Source organism: Microtus oregoni, unplaced genomic scaffold (assembly GCF_018167655.1).
Source record: "Microtus oregoni isolate MIOR12 unplaced genomic scaffold, Mior012 000015F_ref0000493, whole genome shotgun sequence".
Classification (NCBI taxonomy): Eukaryota; Metazoa; Chordata; class Mammalia; order Rodentia; family Cricetidae; genus Microtus; species Microtus oregoni.
The window spans coordinates 38,460,214-38,479,913 of record NW_024543074.1 but is presented as its reverse complement, the minus strand read 5'-3'; the positions used below and the strand labels follow the sequence as shown (position 1 = coordinate 38,479,913).

Below are 19,700 nucleotides of genomic sequence, written 5' to 3'. Positions count from 1 at the left end.
CTAGGAGAAAACTCAGAAGACTCAGTTGCATGAGTGTCTATTAATTTGGTTTCAGTATTGGTTGGCTACTTGCAACAAATGCACCACCCTGGTGAAAGTCGTTGATAACAGAGTCACCTGGGTAATGAGTATATAGAAATTCTATATTATCATTATAACTTTTAAAAGTTAAAACATAATAAAAAGAAAAAAAGCAGTACCAGAGATTCAGAGGAAAGAGATTGCTCTAGATGTAGCTTCCAGCATAGGCTAGAAAAAGAGGCTCCTTAAAGGATTGGCAGGGGCCTAGACTGTAGGGAGGGACACCCCGAAATGAAACCCACATACTAGGACCTCTTCTGCGTCTGTCATGGGAGACCTGGCTGTGGGTGGCTCAAGAGAAACACATATTCCAGTAGGGCAGGATGTGAGCTGCCATCCTTGTTAGTCCTTATCATCTCAGAGCTGCAGGATTGAGAGGGATGAATCATCTGCTGGTATTTTTATGGAGTATGCTGCTTCTTGAAAGCCTGCATGACCTGCCTCCCTATCTTCCTGCTTCTCCAAGCTTAGGTGAGAGTCCTACTATGACTGCTCATTCTCTTTAGCTTATGCTGCTCCCTCCTGACCCTGTTCTGCTTGCTTGTGAGGCTTATTCCAAGAACATGTAATAGACCAGACTGTCCCTCCCTGTCCTGTAGAACCTCTGCCATACTTGGTCTATATGCCTGACTCATCCCCCAGTTCAGCCTCCGAGGATCAGAGCTCTTGTTGTTTAGTTCATTGCTATATTCTTAGCACTAGTTGCCAGCATCAACTTTGGCATACTGCTTTACTTCACCCAGTGACTTTTTTTACCTGTAGTGGAGATGATGCTATTTCACAGTTACGGAGATACAGCATGTTTATGGAAAGGCTCTTGGTGAATGTACTTGCTCATCTGTCCCTCTGCTCTTGTGCTCTTGGAGCTTACCTCTTCATAGGACTTCATAAACTAATAACCCCTATGTCACTATCATCCTGAAGACTTTTGGCTTCCTCATGTTTGGCCTCTTTGACTCCATGGCTGTTTTCACACCTTTGTCTTAACACTTAATTCAGCTATGTGTGCCCTCTTCCCCTCTGCACTGTGAAACCTATGGCAGGTACTGTGGCTTACTCTTCAGTGTGGCTCCTGGCATCACATCCAGTGGATCCTTTTGAAATTAGTGATATGGGAACAGGCCACTAGCTAGCAAATGCAAATGACATTCAGACAGGTGACCATTTATTTAATCCATGTTTACAAAACCAGTTCCTTAATATCATGTGCCAAGGGCTATCTTTGCAGCCAGAGTCTGTGTGGTTATGCGGAGACTATACTGCCAGAAGCTGGTGGGAAGGAGATGGGTGTTTTCCGGGTTGTGTTAAGAGCTTTGGCATCTCGCTCCAGGAAATAGGCCACATGCTGATCTCTGTGATCCTAGCTGTGTTGAAAGGCTCAGATCTCAGATAGAGCAAATTTGTGTGTGGTTTGACCTAGGATTACCACAATCCAGAAACAGTGGTTCATATGTCAGCTGCTATTGCCCCTAGAAGTCAGGGTGAGTGGAAGAATAATGCCATGCCCAGTTGTGGCAGCCTGTATTCTGAATCTACTGGAAGGGTCTCTGCAAGGCCACCAGAACTAAAACCAGAGTCGGCCAGATTTCACATCGCTCTGTCCAGCTCCATCTGCAGAATTGCCACTTCTACATAAGGGTGTGGTAGCCGTAGCAGCAAGTCACACTTCTTAGTCCGTTTCTACTCCAACTGTGTTTATTGTTGTTTACATTTAGGGACTCTGAATTGGTCTAGGCTGTGTGTGTATACGCGCGCACACTTAACATATGTGTGTGTTCATCCAAGTATGCATCACAGAAGTTAACACTTCAGCTGTTCTTACTTGCTGGTTCTGCGACGTTGAGCACACTCAGACTGCTGTGCAGCCATCACTACCATGTGCTCCAGACCTCTTTCCAAAGTGAAACAGACACCATTAAACACTAATATGCTATTATTCTCCTTTAGCCCTTAGCTATTCCCGTTCTACTTAAAATTTCTATGAATCTAACTTACTAAGCTCCTTATTTAAGTATTATTACAGTGTGTGTCATTTTTGTGATTAGCTGATTTCACTCAGGATTTATCCCGATTTTAACACACATCAGAACTTAACCTCATTTCTCATTTTATAGCTAAATACTCCTGTGTATGCATGTTCTACATCTTGTTTATCAGTTCATCAGTGGGCAGTAGCACTGCTTCTGCTTCTCTGCTGTTGTAAATAATGCCGTGGGAAATGGAGTGTTTGGGTTACAGGCCTGTCCCACCAGTGCCTGGCTTTGTGTGGTGCTGTGGATGGGGCACAGGGCTTTGTTTATGTTAGTTAAGCATTCACCACTAATCAGTTTCTCTTTTTTTTATTATTTTTATTATTATGAATACAGTGGCCTGCATGCCAAAAGAAGGCAACAAGTGTAGTGCTGCTATGACTCTGGTGATTGCTCCTTCCTTCCACTGTCAGTGTTGAGTTGCAGAGAGCTGTTTTCTTTCTTTTTTTTTTTTTTTTTGAGAGCTGTTTTCTTACCTGACCTGCTGCCCAATAGCAGTGGTTAAAATTACCTGATAAATATACTTATAAAAGTTAAGGCCAGCTGGGCGGTTGTGGCACATGCCTTTAATCCCAGCACACAGTAGGCAGAGACAGGCGGATCTCTGAGTTCAAGACCAGCCTGATCTACATAGTGAGTTCCAGGACAGCCAGAGCTGCACAGAGAAATCCTGTCTCAAAAAACAAAACAAAATAAAACAAAAAGTTAAGACCAATTTTCTCTCCTTGCTAGGGTAAAAGGAGCAGGGATAGATGTGAGCATGCAGATGTCTCTGTAGTAAAAGACATTCTTTGGGCACCTCCCTAGCCTACAAGTGGGATAGCTGGACATAAGGGAGTTCTGTGGTTTCTTTTTTTTAGAAGCCTCCACATTTCTGCAGTGGCTGCACTTACTCACACTCCCATCACTGAGTTAAGAGTCCCTCCTTCTCCATATCCTCACCAGTACTTATTGTCATTTTCTTGGTTACCATTCTTACCCCAGAGTAAGATGGAGTCTCAGAATAGTTGTGATACATGTATACAATAGAATTTTATTGAGGAGTAATAAGAAAAATAAGATTATGAAATTTTCAGGAAAATGGATGGAACCGAAAAACATTGCTTAAGTGAGGTAATCCCTGCTCAAAAAGACGATTCCACAAGATTATCTCCTATGTACAGATCCTAGCTCTGGCTGTTAAATATGTGTAGTCATGTGGGAGACATGTGGGCAAAGGCTAGGGAACTAAAAAGACTAGGGGAAAGAGAGAGTCTTTAAGGGAGAAGAATAAGAGAAAAAAATAATAGAGCAAAGTAGAAGGATTAATAATAGAGGCCAGACAGCCACAGTGGTGGGTGAGGCAGAGAGAGGGGGTGAGTGTGGGGAGTGAGAATCAATAAAAATGAACTAGGTGTCAAAACCCCAGATGGAAACCTATTATTTTGTAAACTAATTTTAAAAATAAAAGTGAGAGTCACAAGTTGGCTCAAATGAGGTAAACCTGAATTCAGTCCCAAGGATCACACAGTAGAAGGGAAGAACCAACTCCTAAAGCTTGTTCTCTGGCCTCCACACTTGTACTGTGTGCACACACACACATAATAAATAAATGTAAAAACTTGAAAAAAGTAGCTTTCATAATACCTTTATTAGGCTGCCATTTATGCTACTCCCATTAAAAAGAAGGCCAGTTAAAGTGGGGGAAGTTAATGTGTAGTGAGGTAGATGGTCCAGTGGATAGAGCACTTGCCCCACAAGTGTGCGGGCTTGAGTTCAGATCCCCAGAATCCACATTGAACTGGGCGTGCCACAGTATACATCCATCACTCTAAGGATGAAATGGGAAGCGGAACATAGGAATCCCTAAAAACTTGAGTGTTAGCTTCCTTTGTTCATGCAGTGGTAAACAATAAAGAGACCGGTCTCAAAAAAGTGGAAGGTAAGGGCTGACACCATGCATATTGTGGCACACTACACCCAAGGGGTTAGAGGGGAGGTTTTTGTTTGTATAATTCCAGAGCTTTTCACAGCTGATAGTCAAGTGATTCAACCACTTCAGAAAATAGTCTATTGCGTTTGAAAGAGTTAAACATACAGTTTCCATTTGACCAAGCAATTCTACATTTAGCTATCTACATGAGAGCAGTAAAAGTATGTGGCCATTCAAACATGTGAACATGAGTGTTCAGCAATATTGTTCACAGCAGTTCTAAATGGAAACAACCCAGATTTCTATCAGTGGTAAAGTGAAAAAGCAAATGGGGTCCATCTACATGGTAGATGGCTATTCAGCCTGGGCAAAAAGGTGGTTTTTGAACCTTCAGAGTGTGGGTAAGGAAGGAGCTTCCAGACACAAAGGGTTGCACACCATGTGGTTCTGTTTGTATAAAATATTGGAGGAATAATTCTTCAGAGGCAGAGAAGTTGGAGGGAGACAGAGGAAAATGATGGCTAATGGCCTGAGGTTTATAGGGGTGAGTATTGTACAGTTCTGTAAATGCTGAATAGTCATTGAACTATACTCTGTAAACAGGTAAGTTGTGTCCTATAAATTAATTTTTAGTAAAGCTCCATTAAAAAGAAGTTGGCTATAAACGAGAGAATTTAATTTTGGAACAGTTTCTTCCCATCTCATTGAAAGCCCTGTGAGTGGATTGGGCTCTAGAACCATAGCTACCCCTTCCTTCTATAGTATTCTCTGATTGTTCCTAGTTGTGTATATGTCAGGATCCAGTAATTCCCCCACACACACACTTCTGATAAGGGGGCAGTGGGAGAGGCATCAAATACACTAGTTAAAAGTGAATGCTAATTTCCTCCTGTCCTATCCTAGTTTATGTCATTCTTTCAGCCCTGGCTAGCCCGGTTGTCCTTAGACTTTCATCAGTCCTCTTGCCTCTGCCTCCCAGGTGCTGGGATTACAGATGTGTGCTGACTTACGTGCCTACCTGGCTGTTTTTACCTTCTATGGACCATTTTGTAACCCTTTCTAAAGAAAATAGAGCTGAGGCCCGGGAGGTAGAAAGGTTAAAAGGTTAGACCATGGCGATACTCAGCTCTAAGTTAGGGTCTTTGGCTCATGGTCAAGTGTCTAGTACAGATTGTTGCTGTGCAAGAGGGGGATGTAGGACTGTAGGGACCTGAGCAGTTTGGTGACACTGAATCCTTGAATGGCCTAGTGGCCAATCTCTTGAGAAAGAAATAACAAGATTTTTGTTGATATGTTTTATCATCCCCACATATCACTTGCATGATATATTGTCATATTTCATACTCTATTGACATAGATCTGAAATCTATCATGCCCATTGCTGTGTTGTTGGAGTGTTGTTGTTGTTTTGTTTTGTTTGAGACAGGGTTTCTCTGTGTAACAGTCCTGGCTGTCCTGGAAGTTGCTTTGTAGACCAGGCTAGCCTCGAATTCACAGAGATCCACCTGCCTCTGCTTCCCAAGTGCTGTGATTAAGACCACCACATCTGACCTTGACTGTCAGTACTTTAATCTCAAGGACTGGAATGGAGTTCCAGCATCAGGGCAGAAGAGGCATCTCTTGCAGTTCTTTCTATCTGACCACCCCCTAGCTCTCTGCACAGCTGTCATTCTGTCTTCCCAATACCCATAGCATTAGTTTTTTTTTTCTTCCTTCTCAGAAATACGGTGTGCCTTGTGCAGGGATGAAGAATTCTTAAAGCACAATTTAACCAAACCAGGTTTATGAAGCATACTAAAGAGGGCCAATGATTAAAACTGATGTGGACTAGAAGGACTGGCACTGGAAAGAAAAGGCGAGGAAAATTAGGACCCTATCCTGGGTCTCCCCATCCAGGAAGACCAGGCTCTGAATCTAGGCAAGACTGGGTATTAGACTGCTATCTCTGTCCACTGGTCGCCAAGAAGCCCTGCTGGGGTTGCAGGACTGCCTCTGTTGCAGAGCTGGGCTGGGCCCTCTTAATATACCCTTCCTGAGGGTATGTGCTCTTGAGCTCAAAGGCTCACCAGTTAGGGGATCCAACTTCCAGCCATGGGAAGGCTATCATGAACCTTGTGTGGGTAAAATCCCTCTATTCTGGTACTGTGTCATCCCTGTCATCATGGTGTGTGTCTTACACACACACACACACACACACACACACACACACACACTCCCTGAGTCTACATCAAGCAAATTAGAAACTCTTGGATCATTCTGATGACCTTAACTGGAAAGAGCCTGCCTAACACACACTTGACAGATGTAATTCATGGGTTGGTGGTTCTGAGCTCAGTGTGGGTACCCGGCCTCATTCCCTGCTCTCAGACAAGGCCTCACCCCCTTAGCCTTAGTCAGCAGGATCTTGGTAAAAATGGATCCCATAGAGCTGTAGAGGAAGGCAGACCAACTGCTGCTCCATACACTTAGTGGTAAGAAAGGAAGCCCTTCAAGTAGTAGGCCTTGGGGAAGTTGCTGTCTACCCCAAAGCCTACCCACCTGTGGCTTCTGGAACAGACTGACAGCCTATAGGATCTGGCAATGTAAAAAATGGGCATGATAGGATACATAGCACCCTGTCTGCCTTCCCAGAACATCTGTGTTTGGGGGCCTTGTGAGGCTAACAGTTCTGGTTTCTTTATGGAGACCTCTCACCAGCCCTTCACTTCAGTGGGATTCTCTCAACACCTTCCTTTTCTGATTTTAGTTTTATTTTGGTGTCTTAACTGTGCATTTGTGTGTCTGTCTGTGCATGTGTCTATCCCTAGCCCTTCAAGAAGTCTATGTAGGGCTCCTTAAAGCCATGGCGTGTTTAGGTGTGGGTCTTTGGGTCTATTTCCCAGCCTCAGAGCTAGGGCTCAGGGATGTGGCTCTCTTCTGTTCACCTCCTTATATCTTAAAAAACAAAAAACAAAACAAAACAAAAAAAAAACTCACCTTGGTATTGAATCTGAGACTAGGATCTTAGCCTCCTGTTCTCCCCAGCAGTCTTCACTGAGCCATTCTCTCACCGTCCTACTCCTCCTCCAGTGCAAGCCAGGACACTGCTCTCTAAATAGGAGGTGAAATCCAACTAGGTATCCTCTAAAAACGTCCAACTTGGTCTTCCCCACCGTGGATGGGTGGATAGGAAATAGTACTTGAGGGCCAAGGACTGAAGGACTTCTGGTGGCTATGGAACTTGACACTACCTCTTTTGAATAACTTGTTTTGTACTTGCAGCCTACCACCCTCCCTCAGGGCACCATCAACATGAACCAGTGCACAGATGTGGTGGATGGGGAGGCCCGCACTGGGCAGAAGTTCTCCCTCTGCATTCTGACGCCCGACAAGGAACATTTTATCAGGGCAGAGACCAAGGAGATCATCAGTGGGTAAGTTGTCCAGACCCACAAGAAGCACTGTCTGCTTGTCCACTCAATTCTCCAGATTCCGGGGCTGCTAAGTGTTCTTCAGAATTCTTCACTGGTTGGTGCCCACCACCACCACCACCACACACACCCCTCACACATCCTATGTAGCACTGAAAACTCCAGGTGATGCACATGCATGTATTTTCTCAGTGATGAACCCCATCATCCTATAAGGCTGAAAGAGGACAGGTATGTCAAACCTTTGGAAGAAGTCAATCTGGGGTCGAAAGGAACAGACTGTAGCACAGGGTAGAGGGAGTGAGGACCTCACTGGGAAAACTGCCTTCCTTTAACATGGGCTGTATCTCTAGTGAGGCTGTTCAGGAAGTCAGCCAGTACTAGTCAAGGGATATTCTCTGCTGGGTGACTAAGAATTCTCCTTTTCAAGCTTCTGCGGACAGTGGAGGAGTGCTTTGTGTGTCTTCCTGAATTAGACCCAGAACATCAGATTTAAGGATTCCAGGGGCTTCTGATGAACCTTTGCTCTATGTCAAGGAATCAGATGGTCAGAAGCAGGAGAGCAGTCAGGTGTGAGTGACCTTCTGTCTACCTGGCCTGATCCAGCACACCTGTCCCAAGTGAGTTTTCCTAGGGATGCTCACCCTCCTGGGCTTGGATCTAAGGAAGACCCCAGTGGCATTTGGGATTGAAAAGGAAGTCTGAAGTTTTTCAGGACAGGCTGGGAGTATCTGGAACTGGGTTACTGATGCCATGTGGTTCAGAGAGGTGATGTTTAGCATCTGTCTGACTGATCCCTTTGAGAACTATCTTGGGGTCCTGGCTTTACTCTGAGACACTCTCCTTGGTCATTCCTCTGTTGTCTTCTTTTGTCAGCATGTACCATGGTAGCCTACTAGGTAGACATGGTTATTGATGATCATTAACTGAACAAGGTGCCACCAAGCAGCCTGTAGTTTCAGAATTGTGTATGCTGACTAATTCTCCCCACGATTCACAGCTTATTGGTAGGTCTGTGTCATGGCCATAGTTATAGCAGGCCACCCGAAGCTCTTTCTCTCCTCTCCTTCCTGAAAGCCCTCTTCTGACCCAAGCAGCAGCTTCTGTAGTCTTGGCCACTTGCTGGAATCTTTGGTACCCATAGAAGTCAGGCATGACACAAATGTTCCAAGAGCAAGTGCCTTCCCTCATTTTCTCTGTCTCTAATGGCGATTCCCTCGCCAAGGCTGCCATGGCTGTTCATCTCTGTACTCCAGGCCCCATTGGCCTACATGCTCTGGTCACATCAAAACCAGTTCCTAAGGAGAAGATACTTTCACCAAATTGGAGGGGGGAAAGCAGAGACATCTACCACCTACTCAGCCTTCTTCCCTGCCTTTTTCCCCCGAGATTTGCTGAAGGAAGTGGGTGGTTCATTCTCTAGTTCTCTCATGCCATGAGTGACTTCCAGGCTGCTGGGACCATACTGACACAGCTTCTCCAGAGGATTGATTGGGGCTCGTGTTTGCTTTCTGGCTCACCCAGAGGCTAGGATGCTTTACTCCCTGCCCTGCCATCAGCTCTGCCCACTCTCTCATTCTTACTGACCTAGCTCTGCCTTTGGGAACTGGAGAAACTTGGTACCCACCAACCTCATGTCACTAACTGATCCCCATCTCTTCACTGGATTGTTCTTCACATTTCTAACATGTCTGAGTATGTTGGGTACATCCCACTGGGCTTCCTTGACAGAGTCACATGTTGCTGAGTATGGCAGCAGACACCTGAAATTCCAGATTTGGGATACTAAGGCAAGAAGAGGGTCAGGAGTTCCAGGACAGCCCAACAATCTGGGCTATGTAGCAAGACCTTGTTTTGTTGTTTTGTTTTACATGGTAGGAAGAAGGGAAATATAGGAATGTAGACCAGTTCCATTATGCCTCAGCCCTGACAGCTCTGTCCCTTGCTCAGCAGTGCACTTGCCAAATCCAAATCTGGAAGGATATTTTAAAGTTGAGACTAGGTCCTGAGAATAGGGTCAGTAATGGAACACTGATGTCCCTCCATTCCGTAATACCTTTGATGGACCCTGCCTCTTTGTCAGAATAGAGACGTCTTCTTGCTTTGAGCCCATGGTGGCCGTGGAATAGGGTCATTGTCTGGCCTAATCCTCATACAGCCTGTACTTTACCTGGCTTGCTCTGTGATAGAGTCTCACCCAACTTCTGCCCTCTGATTTGGGGTAACCTGCTCAGTGTTACTACTGAGACCACTGAATAGGTCTCTCCAAAAAGGGCACCTAAGGGATGGAGGTCTCTACCACTACAGCAAGGCCTGGAGACATGGATCCTAAAAGCCAGGGATTTACCTGGTGCTATTTCTCCTTTCTTCTTTGCAGGTGGCTAGAGATGCTCATGGTGTATCCCAGAACCAACAAGCAGAACCAGAAGAAGAAACGGAAAGTAGAGCCACCCACCGCACAGGTAGGCTGGTTGGCCTGTCCCCTAGTGGAGCTGGGCCTGGGAAGAAGTGAGGGCAAGAGAATGGGGAAAGGTCTGGCTAGGGCTGAGGTGATCACAACTTGCATGCCACCTCCTCCCTCCTGCCTATACTTTAGGAGTCATAGGCCATATGTCATCCTCTCTAAATCACTAAGCAGAATAGCCTGCTAGAATGTCCTGGGCTGTCTTCAGGAAGTTTCAGGCCAGCCGGCAAATACCAAGCAATAGCAGCTTAGCTTGTGACCCTTCCCCTGCCCATCCTGTCAACCTCTGGGAAGGGCAGAGTGGTCTATTCTTCTGCCACAAAGGAAAGAAGTGTCCCTGTAGATAGAAGGCTAAGCAACAAGGAAGGTGAGCCCAGGAGAGTCCCTGCTTTGACTGTGACCAGAGCTAGGTCCTTCCCTGGGAGAGTCCTTCCCTTCCTCCCACTGTCCCACCCCTTTCTCATTCCCTCCCTCTTCCTAACTGGTATTCTGGGCTCATGGGCAGAAGAGCCCCCATTCTTGCTGTGCTCACCACACCCTTGGGCTCTGGAAGGGTAAAATCACCATTATGAATTTCCAGCAAGGGCCTTTGACTAGGGTGGTTGTAGTTACTTAGTGTTCATCTTTTTCCCTCTGTACCAAATGTTGCCCTCACCAGGGTTTTGACCTACATTAGATAAATTAAGCTAGTCCTGAGAATGAGCAAGACAGGTCTTCTGGGCATCACAAAAGCCAGGGTCCTGTGGAAGCAAAGAGAGGCTGGCCTGGTCCCCACATCCCTAGGACTGTTGTGGACAGTTTCTCTTCCTAGCAGGGTACAACTCGGGCCTGCCCTCCATTGACCACCATCCATCCTGCATATCATCTTTACCAAAGATGCCCAAAGGGCACCTAAGCCAGCCTTCTCTGAAGAGCAATGCCCCTAACTAGTAGTCATTAAAACATGTAATCAGAGAAATGAAAACATGCAGTCAGTTTCCGGGAAACTGAAAGTAGAGCCTTCTGCTATGGAGCAGCAGTTAATGCTCAAATCCCCCAAGTCCTGGCTGAATAACAGTGGTTAGGGTTACGCCTTGTTTCCATGGTGATGCCTTGGAAACACTGCAGCACAGAGCTTCTGCCTCCAAATAAGGTAACTCCCCATGTACAGGAGACAACTTGGGTCAGGCTAGAAATTTAGATGTTTCCCCTCCCCCACAACTTTGTCCCTTCCAAGTGATGCTGCCCTGTGACTAGACTCCAACTCTCTAGCAAGTAGAAAGAGTCCTATGATCCCAAGACAGGGAAGTCACCCCTTCCCTGAGGATATGCCTCAGAGCCCGGGCACTGAGTTCCCAGTCTCCTCTATCAGTGTTATGGCACTGCACTGCCTCTCCCCTTCTCTACAACTGACCTCTGGTTGGCCTCAGGAGAGAGACAAGGACTGCATTTGGATTGAAGTTTCTGGGTACACCTCACACACATACACAGTCTGCTGCCATAGGCATTTGTGTGGCCCTTATGGTTCTGTGGGTGAGCATGAAGCTCTTTTTCCTCCTCTCTCCCATGGACCTGCACAAGCCTAGAAGAGTTTTTGTTTAGACCACTGAGAACTGGAAGCCTTGGTTTCCACTGTGTCTAACTAACTTCAGTTCGTTCCTAAAGAGGTGATGGCCATCATATATATGCTCCTGAAGAGAAGGCCTAGAGGAGAGGGAAACAGGAGTCCCCCAAAGGCATGGCCATAGGAAGAGTCCCCTAGCTCTCCCCAGGTCTGTTGCCCACATGGAACTTGGGAGAGTGGTTCTCTTTTCTGCCCCCCCCCCCCAATTCCCTGCCAAGGCTCTAGGCCTTTGGCAAAGACCTGGGTGATGCCCTTGCTCTGTATCTGGATATGTTGAACATTCCCTGTCCTTCCTTCCCTAGGATTCTTGGTTTCTGTAGGGTCTCAGCTGCCCTCTATTTCAAAGCAGGACCCTTCCTTCCAACTCACTCTGGCCCCTCTTCCATTTTCATGCCAGAGAAGTAGAAAAAGGTACCCCTCAAGGAGGAGCTTACTCCCTTTTTTCTTGGCTCTAGAAGCTCTTCTGAGTGCCTATGATAGCAGCCAGGGTTCATTACCGTGTTAACAGCAGAAACATGACAGCTGACTGCTGAGGATTTGGTGCAGTGAACCTAGGTGCCTACAACCTTTGCTAACCCAGGCTGGCTCTGTGTAGTGTGTGCCTCTACAACCCTTTGCGTGTCCACATCCACCCAATTATATTTCTCATCCACCTGCTCAAAAGAAAAAGTGAATGAAAAAATAAATAAAAAGGAAAGAAAGAACATGGCTCCTAGGTATGGTGGAAGAAAGTTTATTATAGATACGTGGGAGAGCATAGCCAGAGGCAGAGACATCTGGGAGAGTCCAGAGTAGACATGAGCAGACTGAGCTGGGCCATTGGCCCTGGGGGTGGGGGGAGGTATGACAATGACAAGGTGCAGAAACCAAAGGTGGAATAACCAAAATGGCTGTACTATATAAGGAAGAGCCTCTGGGGGAGGACAGCCCAGCCTCTGGGCTGAAGAAGTTTAGGGTAGGGGTGGGGTATACCACCAGTACCCTGTAACTGGTAGGGACTGAGAGATATTGGGATAACCTGAAGGCCAGGTCTGCTTTGATATGTTAAATAGGCACCTTAGCAGTTTGTCTCAGGGTTTGAAACTTAACCAAAGGATCTTGCCCAAGGATATGGGAACCTTTACCCATCCTCCAGAAGATAGAACAAGCTCTTTGTAGGTCAGAGGTGTGGGTCAGGCCCAGTTCTGTGGCATGAGACCAGATGGGAGTGGGAGGTAGATAATTATATATCACCACCTCTTTGTGGCAAGATAGTAATTGACTGAAACCATCCTCTTGGCAGCCCCCTCAGCAGTATGAGTGGTTGGGCACAGGCAAGAGTGGGTACTGCAGGACGGCTAAGATTCCCATCCTTTCCTTATCTGAGCTCAGCATCTAAAGAGTCCAACTCTCTTATTACTTAGAAACTAGATTTCTGTGTCTTTTGAGTTTAGCTTACCCCCCCCACCCCTACCCCCAGACCCCTTTTCCTCAGGGCCATATTGCTTTTGTGCCCTGGGAAAACTGGGAAATGACTTGGGCTACCAATAAAGAACAGCTTGTGCATGAGAACAAAGTGTGCATGTGACAGGTGTGAGTGTGCAGGCTTGAGTGGGATGGTGTGTCTTACATGATTCCTGATGCTAGTCACAAAATGTCACAGACTGAGAGGCTGAAACAATAGACACTGTTGTTTTCTCAGAATTCTGGAGACAAGGAAGTACAAGGTTAAGGTGCCAACTTCCTAGTTCTCTCACACATGGTGGAAGGACCAGTGTAGATAGCTTGGGCCTCTTTTATAGGGTACTGATTCCATTAAAGAGGAATGACCTAACCGTATCCTAAAGGCTTCACCTCCACAAATCATCAACACAGGATAGGATTTTTTTTTAATTTTATTTGTTTTTTGTTGTTGTTGTTATTGCTGTTTTGTTTTTTAAGATAGGATTTCTCTGTGTAGTCCTGGCTGTCCTGGAACTCTCTCTGTAGACTAGGCTGGCCTCAAACTCAGAGATCAGCCTACCTCTGCCTCCTGAGTACTGTGATTAAATGTTTGTACCACCACTGCCCAGCCATGGGATAAGTTTTCCTTATGTGGATGAGCAACTGTTTAGGCCTTAGTGTTGTCTTATTTCAGTAACTCTTCCACATCATCGCTGGTATTTCATTCAAGTTTAGGAGTGAGTAAGACCACAGGGTGCTATGGAATCTACTTTCTGCATTTACCCCAATGATCTTGATTGCAGTGGGCCTCTGTCAGAAGAGTGTTCTTTTTTGCCTTGTCCTGTCTCCCTTTGTTTATGTCTCAAGTGCCTGAGAGTTTAGGAATGGCAGACTCTAAATCAACTCCTGTGGACTCACCCTTAATAACTGGGCTGCTATTCTAGGCACTGTCTAGTGATATACAGAGTTTCTACATGCTTGATGACATGGCTCTGGTAGAAACCCAGGATCTTCTCTCTTCAAGGCCCCTTGGACAAGACACTGTGGTTCCACAGAGAACAATCAGGAAAAGAACAGCTTTCCATTCTCCAACACTATTTTACTGGCCTTGTATTCCTTGTAATTTAGCAGCCAGGACTGATGAGCTAGCCTAGGCTATGTGCTCATATGCTGCCACCCCCATTGTTATCTCTCCAGGAGCCTGGGCCTGCTAAGATGGCTGTCACGAGCAGCACTGGTGGTGGCAGTGGCAGCAGCAGTAGCAGCATTCCCAGTGCCGAGAAAGTTCCTACCACCAAATCCACACTCTGGCAGGAAGAAATGAGAGCCAAAGACCAGCCTGATGGGAACAGCCTGAATCCAGCTCAGAGTCCCAGCCAAAGCCTGCCTCCTGCTGCTTGCACCCCACGGGAACCAGGGCCAGAAAGCAAAGAAGGTAAGCAGTAGCTGATCAGCTGTGAACCCACTTGTTGCAGTGATCCATCTTGTACTGCGGGAGTGGGACCCATCCAGTGGGCAGGAATGACACTGGGAATGTGATACAGGAGCTCAGTCATAGGCCCTGAACTTTTCCTCCCTCTGTACTTCTCTGTATCAGTTCTGGGTAGCACTGGCTTAGCATGACTGGGTTCCTGGCTTGTGAACTTCAGCTTGGCCTCTCCGCCCCACCTGTGAAGGAAAAAGGTGTAGCACCTACCCTGTCGGCCTCAGGAGAACTACAGACACTCTGTTCTGCCTCTGTAAGGAAGCCTCTGTTCCTGTCCCACAGGTTCCTATTACATTAGCTCTTAGGACCCACTAGGCTAGTTGCCGCCTGTCTTTAGAGAGGTGCAGTTAGGGCAGTACTGCCCCTCTCCTCGTTGTTACGTTCTTGCTCAGCCCCTAGCTAGGAGGAAGAAGGGCCAGGGAGGAAGCTATTAACATTACTGTGCCCTCTCAGTATGCTGTGATGCCCCAGCAGAACTAAAGTTTCTATTGCTGCCTCCCTCAATCTGAGTTCTTCAACACATATACCAATCCACAATCCTTGTGCTCCATTTCATGCCAACAAAAGCCCTCCTCCCTACCTTGAAAATGTACTAAGAGCCTGAAAGGTATCTTGTTTGTTGGTTTCCTCCTGTGGTCTGGTAAAAAGCTAGTGGTTAGGATGGAGTCCTGCTTCCCCACCAAAACTGTATACAAAAGGCCTACTTGCCAGCCTGACTGCAAGTGACCAGACTGGAGTAAAGGCAATACAGGTGGGTGATCCTTTTCTGCCTACAGTGCTCTCCTTCCACCTCTACCCCATATCGTAGCTGTGGAGTGTGAAGGTGGATGGTGTTGAGGCATCTATCTCCTGGATGATCATGTGCAGGCTTTTAGAAAGTTATCGTGACAGAACTGGCAGCAGTCTGAGCAAGCTTCCTCTTCTCTTCCAGATGAAAGCACCATGAGTGGGGACCGTGTGGATAGTGGTCGGAAAGTACGGGTAGAGAGTGGCTACTTCTCCCTGGAGAAGGCCAAGCAGGACCTGAGGGCTGAGGAGCAGCTGCCTCCACCACTCTCTCCACCCAGCCCCAGCACCCCACACAGCAGGTATGGTTGTCCTGGATCGCCTTCACAGGAACTCAGCCACCCCCTTCACTCCCCAGGTCTTCCAGCCCCAAGTCGCATGGTCTACAGCATCTGCCCTGACAGCATGGGTGAGGCCAGCAGGCCGCCCAACCACATGGACTCCAGCGGTGCTGGGGGGTGGGGAACAGAGATACTGGGGAGCACCTTTGCCTTTAAAGCCAGCAGGCAGTATGCCGCCCTGGCCGACGTCCCTAAGGCCATCCGGATCAGCCATCGAGAAGCCTTCCAGGTGGAGAGAAGGCGGTTGGAGCGTAGGACTCGGGCCCGGAGCCCTGGCAGGGAAGAGGTGGCCCGTCTATTTGGCAACGAGCGGAGGTAAGGAGGATGCTGGAGGGCTAAATTCATGTATGCATACATAATACTCACACAAGTGTACCTCGGGAACATGATTTATGTTTAGTATATGGAGCACTTTCTCTCCGGGCCCTGGACTGCGGCACCAGTTCTCAACTCAGAGCCAGATACAGGACTAAGTGCCTGCAGGCTGGCTGCCCTAGGTTGGTGCTTCCCAGATCAGGCCCTAAGTGGCTGAATCTTACTCTTGGACTACTTCTGTTCTCGGAGAAGACTCCCAGAGCTGCAGTTAGGAACCAGCCCCTCCTTATGCTGATAGTTCTACAGTTGGCAGAGGGCACAAGAAAGTGAGAGGGCAACACAGGTTCTTCCCACGAGGATACAAAAGGCAGCCTGAAAAGCTCCAGTTGTCCCAAGTACCATGCACCCTCCGGACTTTTCTGACATGGCTTCCCACCAGTGGCAGAAATGTAGCGCTTGCTGCTGAAAAGATATGGCTCCTGCTGCTCTTCCCTTGCCCTGCTGTCCCAGGCTTGGAGCTGTGCCCACACCCACCCACTCCCAAATTCTCTGTCACATCTGTGAGCTGGGTTTTGTGTCCATGCCAGGTTTCTTACCTAACACCAGACAGATTTTAAAGTCCCATGCTATCCCCAGGAAAGGTTAGAAACACATGTGTCTAATGTGTCTATTTTGCTGGGGGGAGGGGGGGAGCCAGCTTTCGCTAGGTTTACAAAGACTTTCTCTGTTCAGAAAAGCAACTCCAGAAATATCCTGACTGTCTTCCCTGCCCTGAGTGCGGGCTGATGGTCAGTCAGGGTTAGGAGCAAGATGAGATTGGGAAGGACTTTCTTTCTCTTGTCCCCTTTCACAACTCACAGTTAGTTTAACACCCAAACCAGCTTGTTCAAATGGCTTATGGATCCTTGGGTAGACAGTGGACACTGAGTGTTTCATGGCTCCCTGGCATTCCGTATAACTGACTATCTTCACAGTCCAATGGTGGCTCAGTAAGACACCTATTCCTCTTGATTCATGGACGTGAAAACGTGATGCTCAAAAAGTTGGGTGACCTCCCACCCTTCATAATGAATAACAGCAAATGATAGGCCTTTAGCAGAAAGTCCTTTCCCATGCTAGGACCCAGGACCAGAGCTCATGATTCCTTTTAAGCATTTGGGATAACAGGGTTAAAAGGTCTTGCTAACAATTAAGGAGGCCTGCGGGGTGGGCAGGGGAGGGTTTGCACTGGCTAGAGGACAGACTATGATCTAGTGATTCCAAAATGGGGTTGACTATACATTAAGTTAGTGCCAGGCCAGAGTTAACAATTTGCACACCTGCTTGGCTTGGCCACTTGTCAGAGAACTTAATTTTGAAAGCATTCTTGTCTGCCTGCCAGAGATAGATGCAGTCTCAAGGCTTTATTCCTGCATGTTCTTTGCCACTGTGGGAATGGGTTTCTGCTGGTGTTGGTACTGGACTACTTCTGCACATTAACCCTGTAACTATCCCTTTCGGAATGATTTCGCTGGTTGGTGTTGCTCTTTGAGGACTGTTCTCTGAGGCCCAAGTAGTCCACCTAGTACTGGACTGGATCCTTGTCCCTGATAGGTTAGGGTGACAAGATGTCAGCCATTTTGCATTGAGTGGTAGCCAAGACAAGCCTGTCTCATAGCCAGGCAGTTGAAACCATAAAGTCAGTTCTGGAATCCTTGGTAGGCCTGTAAGAAGCCCCACCTGGGAGGAACAGCAGCTCTGAACTTTGAATTTACTCTTGAGACTTCAGAGCCTTTGAGGAGTTCTTAGACAGTTCTTAGGCCCGTGTCTGTTAAGTGTGGGAAAGCTGTGGTCCTTACAACACTGTTAGTAACTAACAGAAAATAACCCCATCCCCTGGGAACCCTGGCCCCTCCATCTTCCCTTGTGAGATGTACACCTGTCAGTTCCACCTGAGTGAGGCAGTTTCTGTGACATCTGTTACTTCAGAAACACCAGCTTAGCAACAGAGAACCAGTTAGTTATACAGAAGTTGCCCAAGCCCGTGGTCTCACAGCATCTCTCGGTGTCCATGTCAAGCAGCTATGTGCCTCCTATTTTTTATGCTGGCTACTCTGCTTGGAACCCTACAAACCCTTATCATGCATGCCAGCCTGGCCTGGCACAACCCTCCTCCTATTCTGGGGCCTGAAGTCCTCTAGCCAGATACAGTGCTTTCAGACCAAGAAGAAGCATAGCCCCGAGGGCAGTGGCAATCCAGATCTTCCTGCAGCAATCTGGCTGTGCAAGACACCTTGGCTGCACTTCAGCAGCTGCTTAGCTTAACTGCTCTCACAGTCCGCCTCCTTCTCTAGGCCTCTCTAGGCCAGCAGGCTAACCCACACCAGTCTTCTAACAGTTCTGAGCGTGGAGGCAGAGGGCCCAGAAGCCCTCCTAAATCCTGGCTGCCTGCCCTTGGCCTCTTAACTTCCTGAGGAAAAGCCCTCTCAAGGTAGATTGTAGTGATCCCTGAAAAGAGAATTTCCTGGGAGGAACCTTTATCACGTCCCCTTAGCTCCTCACCACTCTTTCAGAACAAATCATGCCATTCTGAGGGAGTAAGGTATCCCTAGGAGAGCAGGCCTCAGGTTTGGTGAGAAGGTTGGTCCTCCCAGCAGGTTTAAATCAGCTCTCAGACCCCAGGTAGGCAGCCCAAGCCCTTTGCCTAATCCCGCCACGGTGACTCCTCAGGCTATGGGGTGATCATGGGTTTTTCTCTTCAGCCATTACCTTGGGGTTTTGCTGCTTTAAATCTTTAGATAACTTTGATTTATCATGATTTGAATTTTAAAAGCAGTCTTTTTCTGTTCATTCATTTCCCAGCCTTGTTTTCTTTCAGGTCTTGCCCTCTCCACCCTCTGCTGTGTCACTGTGGCGTTAGCGCCATCTCCACCTGCTTCGCTTCCATCTCAGCTCCGTCGTCTCAGCCGCAGACCACCTGATGAGGCCGCTGGCCTTTCACATGAAATCAACTGCTTTGTTTTGTTTTGATTTTGATTCCTCTTAATGTTAGCAGAAACTGTTAATTCACGGGCCTTTATCTTGCGAAATTTTGAGCACCCCATGTGGGGTGCAGTGTGTGCGGAGGTGGTGGTTGACGTTTACTGTGTCTGACTCAGGGAGGTTACCGCGGTACCATGCTGTATGAGTCCAGTGGTGGGCAGAGCCAGTGCAGGCCCAGTGTGGAAGGGTTCTGTTGCTGCTCCAGCCCACCATGAAGGGGGGTACAAATGGAGCTCAATAGACTGAATCTGTACCCAAAGTCCTATCAGTACTTTGTGAAGGGTGCCTCACATGCCAGCAGGAAGGCTAGCACTGGAGCCCAGTGAGGTAGGCCAGGTGTGCAAGGTGACTACAGGACCCCCTACTGGACTTGGGACCTAGCCCACCTTGGAAACAGGGAGACTCTGGTTTAGCAGCTTCATGTCCTCTTTTGTAGGAGGTCCCAGGTAATTGAGAAATTTGAGGCCTTGGACATTGAAAAGGCAGAGCACATGGAAACCAACATGCTGATTATGACCACTCCATCAAGTGACACTCGTCAGGGCCGCAGTGAGAAACGGGCCATCCCTAGAAAGCGGGTGAGCTCCAGTGTGGGCTAAGTGGGGCCTTTGGCAGCATGGCTTGGGTCTGGGGAACACACTGTCCTACATGCTCTGAGTCCTGCACTTTACCAGGGACATATTTCTTCTGGGTCTCCAGCCTGTCTTCCTCATCTCTCCCTCCTGCAGCATCAGCCTTCTGTGCCACAGGATGCTTCAGTGAGTTTTAGATCCCAGGTGTAACTAGCACAGTTTCTTCCCACTGAGGCCACAGGAACAAAGCCAAATAT

At 47.5% G+C, this 19,700-nt stretch overlaps 1 protein-coding gene across 8 annotated transcripts in view; it reads left to right on the top strand.

Moving 5' to 3' along the window:
• Positions 1–19,700, top strand: part of LOC121456268 (myosin phosphatase Rho interacting protein) — a 130,063-nt gene that overhangs the window by 67,259 nt on the left and 43,104 nt on the right. For 5 of the 8 annotated variants that reach the window (XM_041664269.1, XM_041664267.1, XM_041664270.1 and 2 more), the window contains exons 4-8: positions 7,285–7,436; positions 9,811–9,895; positions 14,120–14,357; positions 15,340–15,496; positions 19,308–19,449. In XM_041664269.1, the coding sequence (XP_041520203.1) occupies positions 7,285–7,436; positions 9,811–9,895; positions 14,120–14,357; positions 15,340–15,496; positions 19,308–19,449 (774 nt within the window). Of the gene's footprint in view, positions 1–7,284; positions 7,437–9,810; positions 9,896–14,119; positions 14,358–15,339; positions 15,851–19,307; positions 19,450–19,700 lie in introns of all 8 variants that reach the window. The other 3 variants (XM_041664263.1, XM_041664264.1, XM_041664266.1) reach the window with 1 other exon arrangement.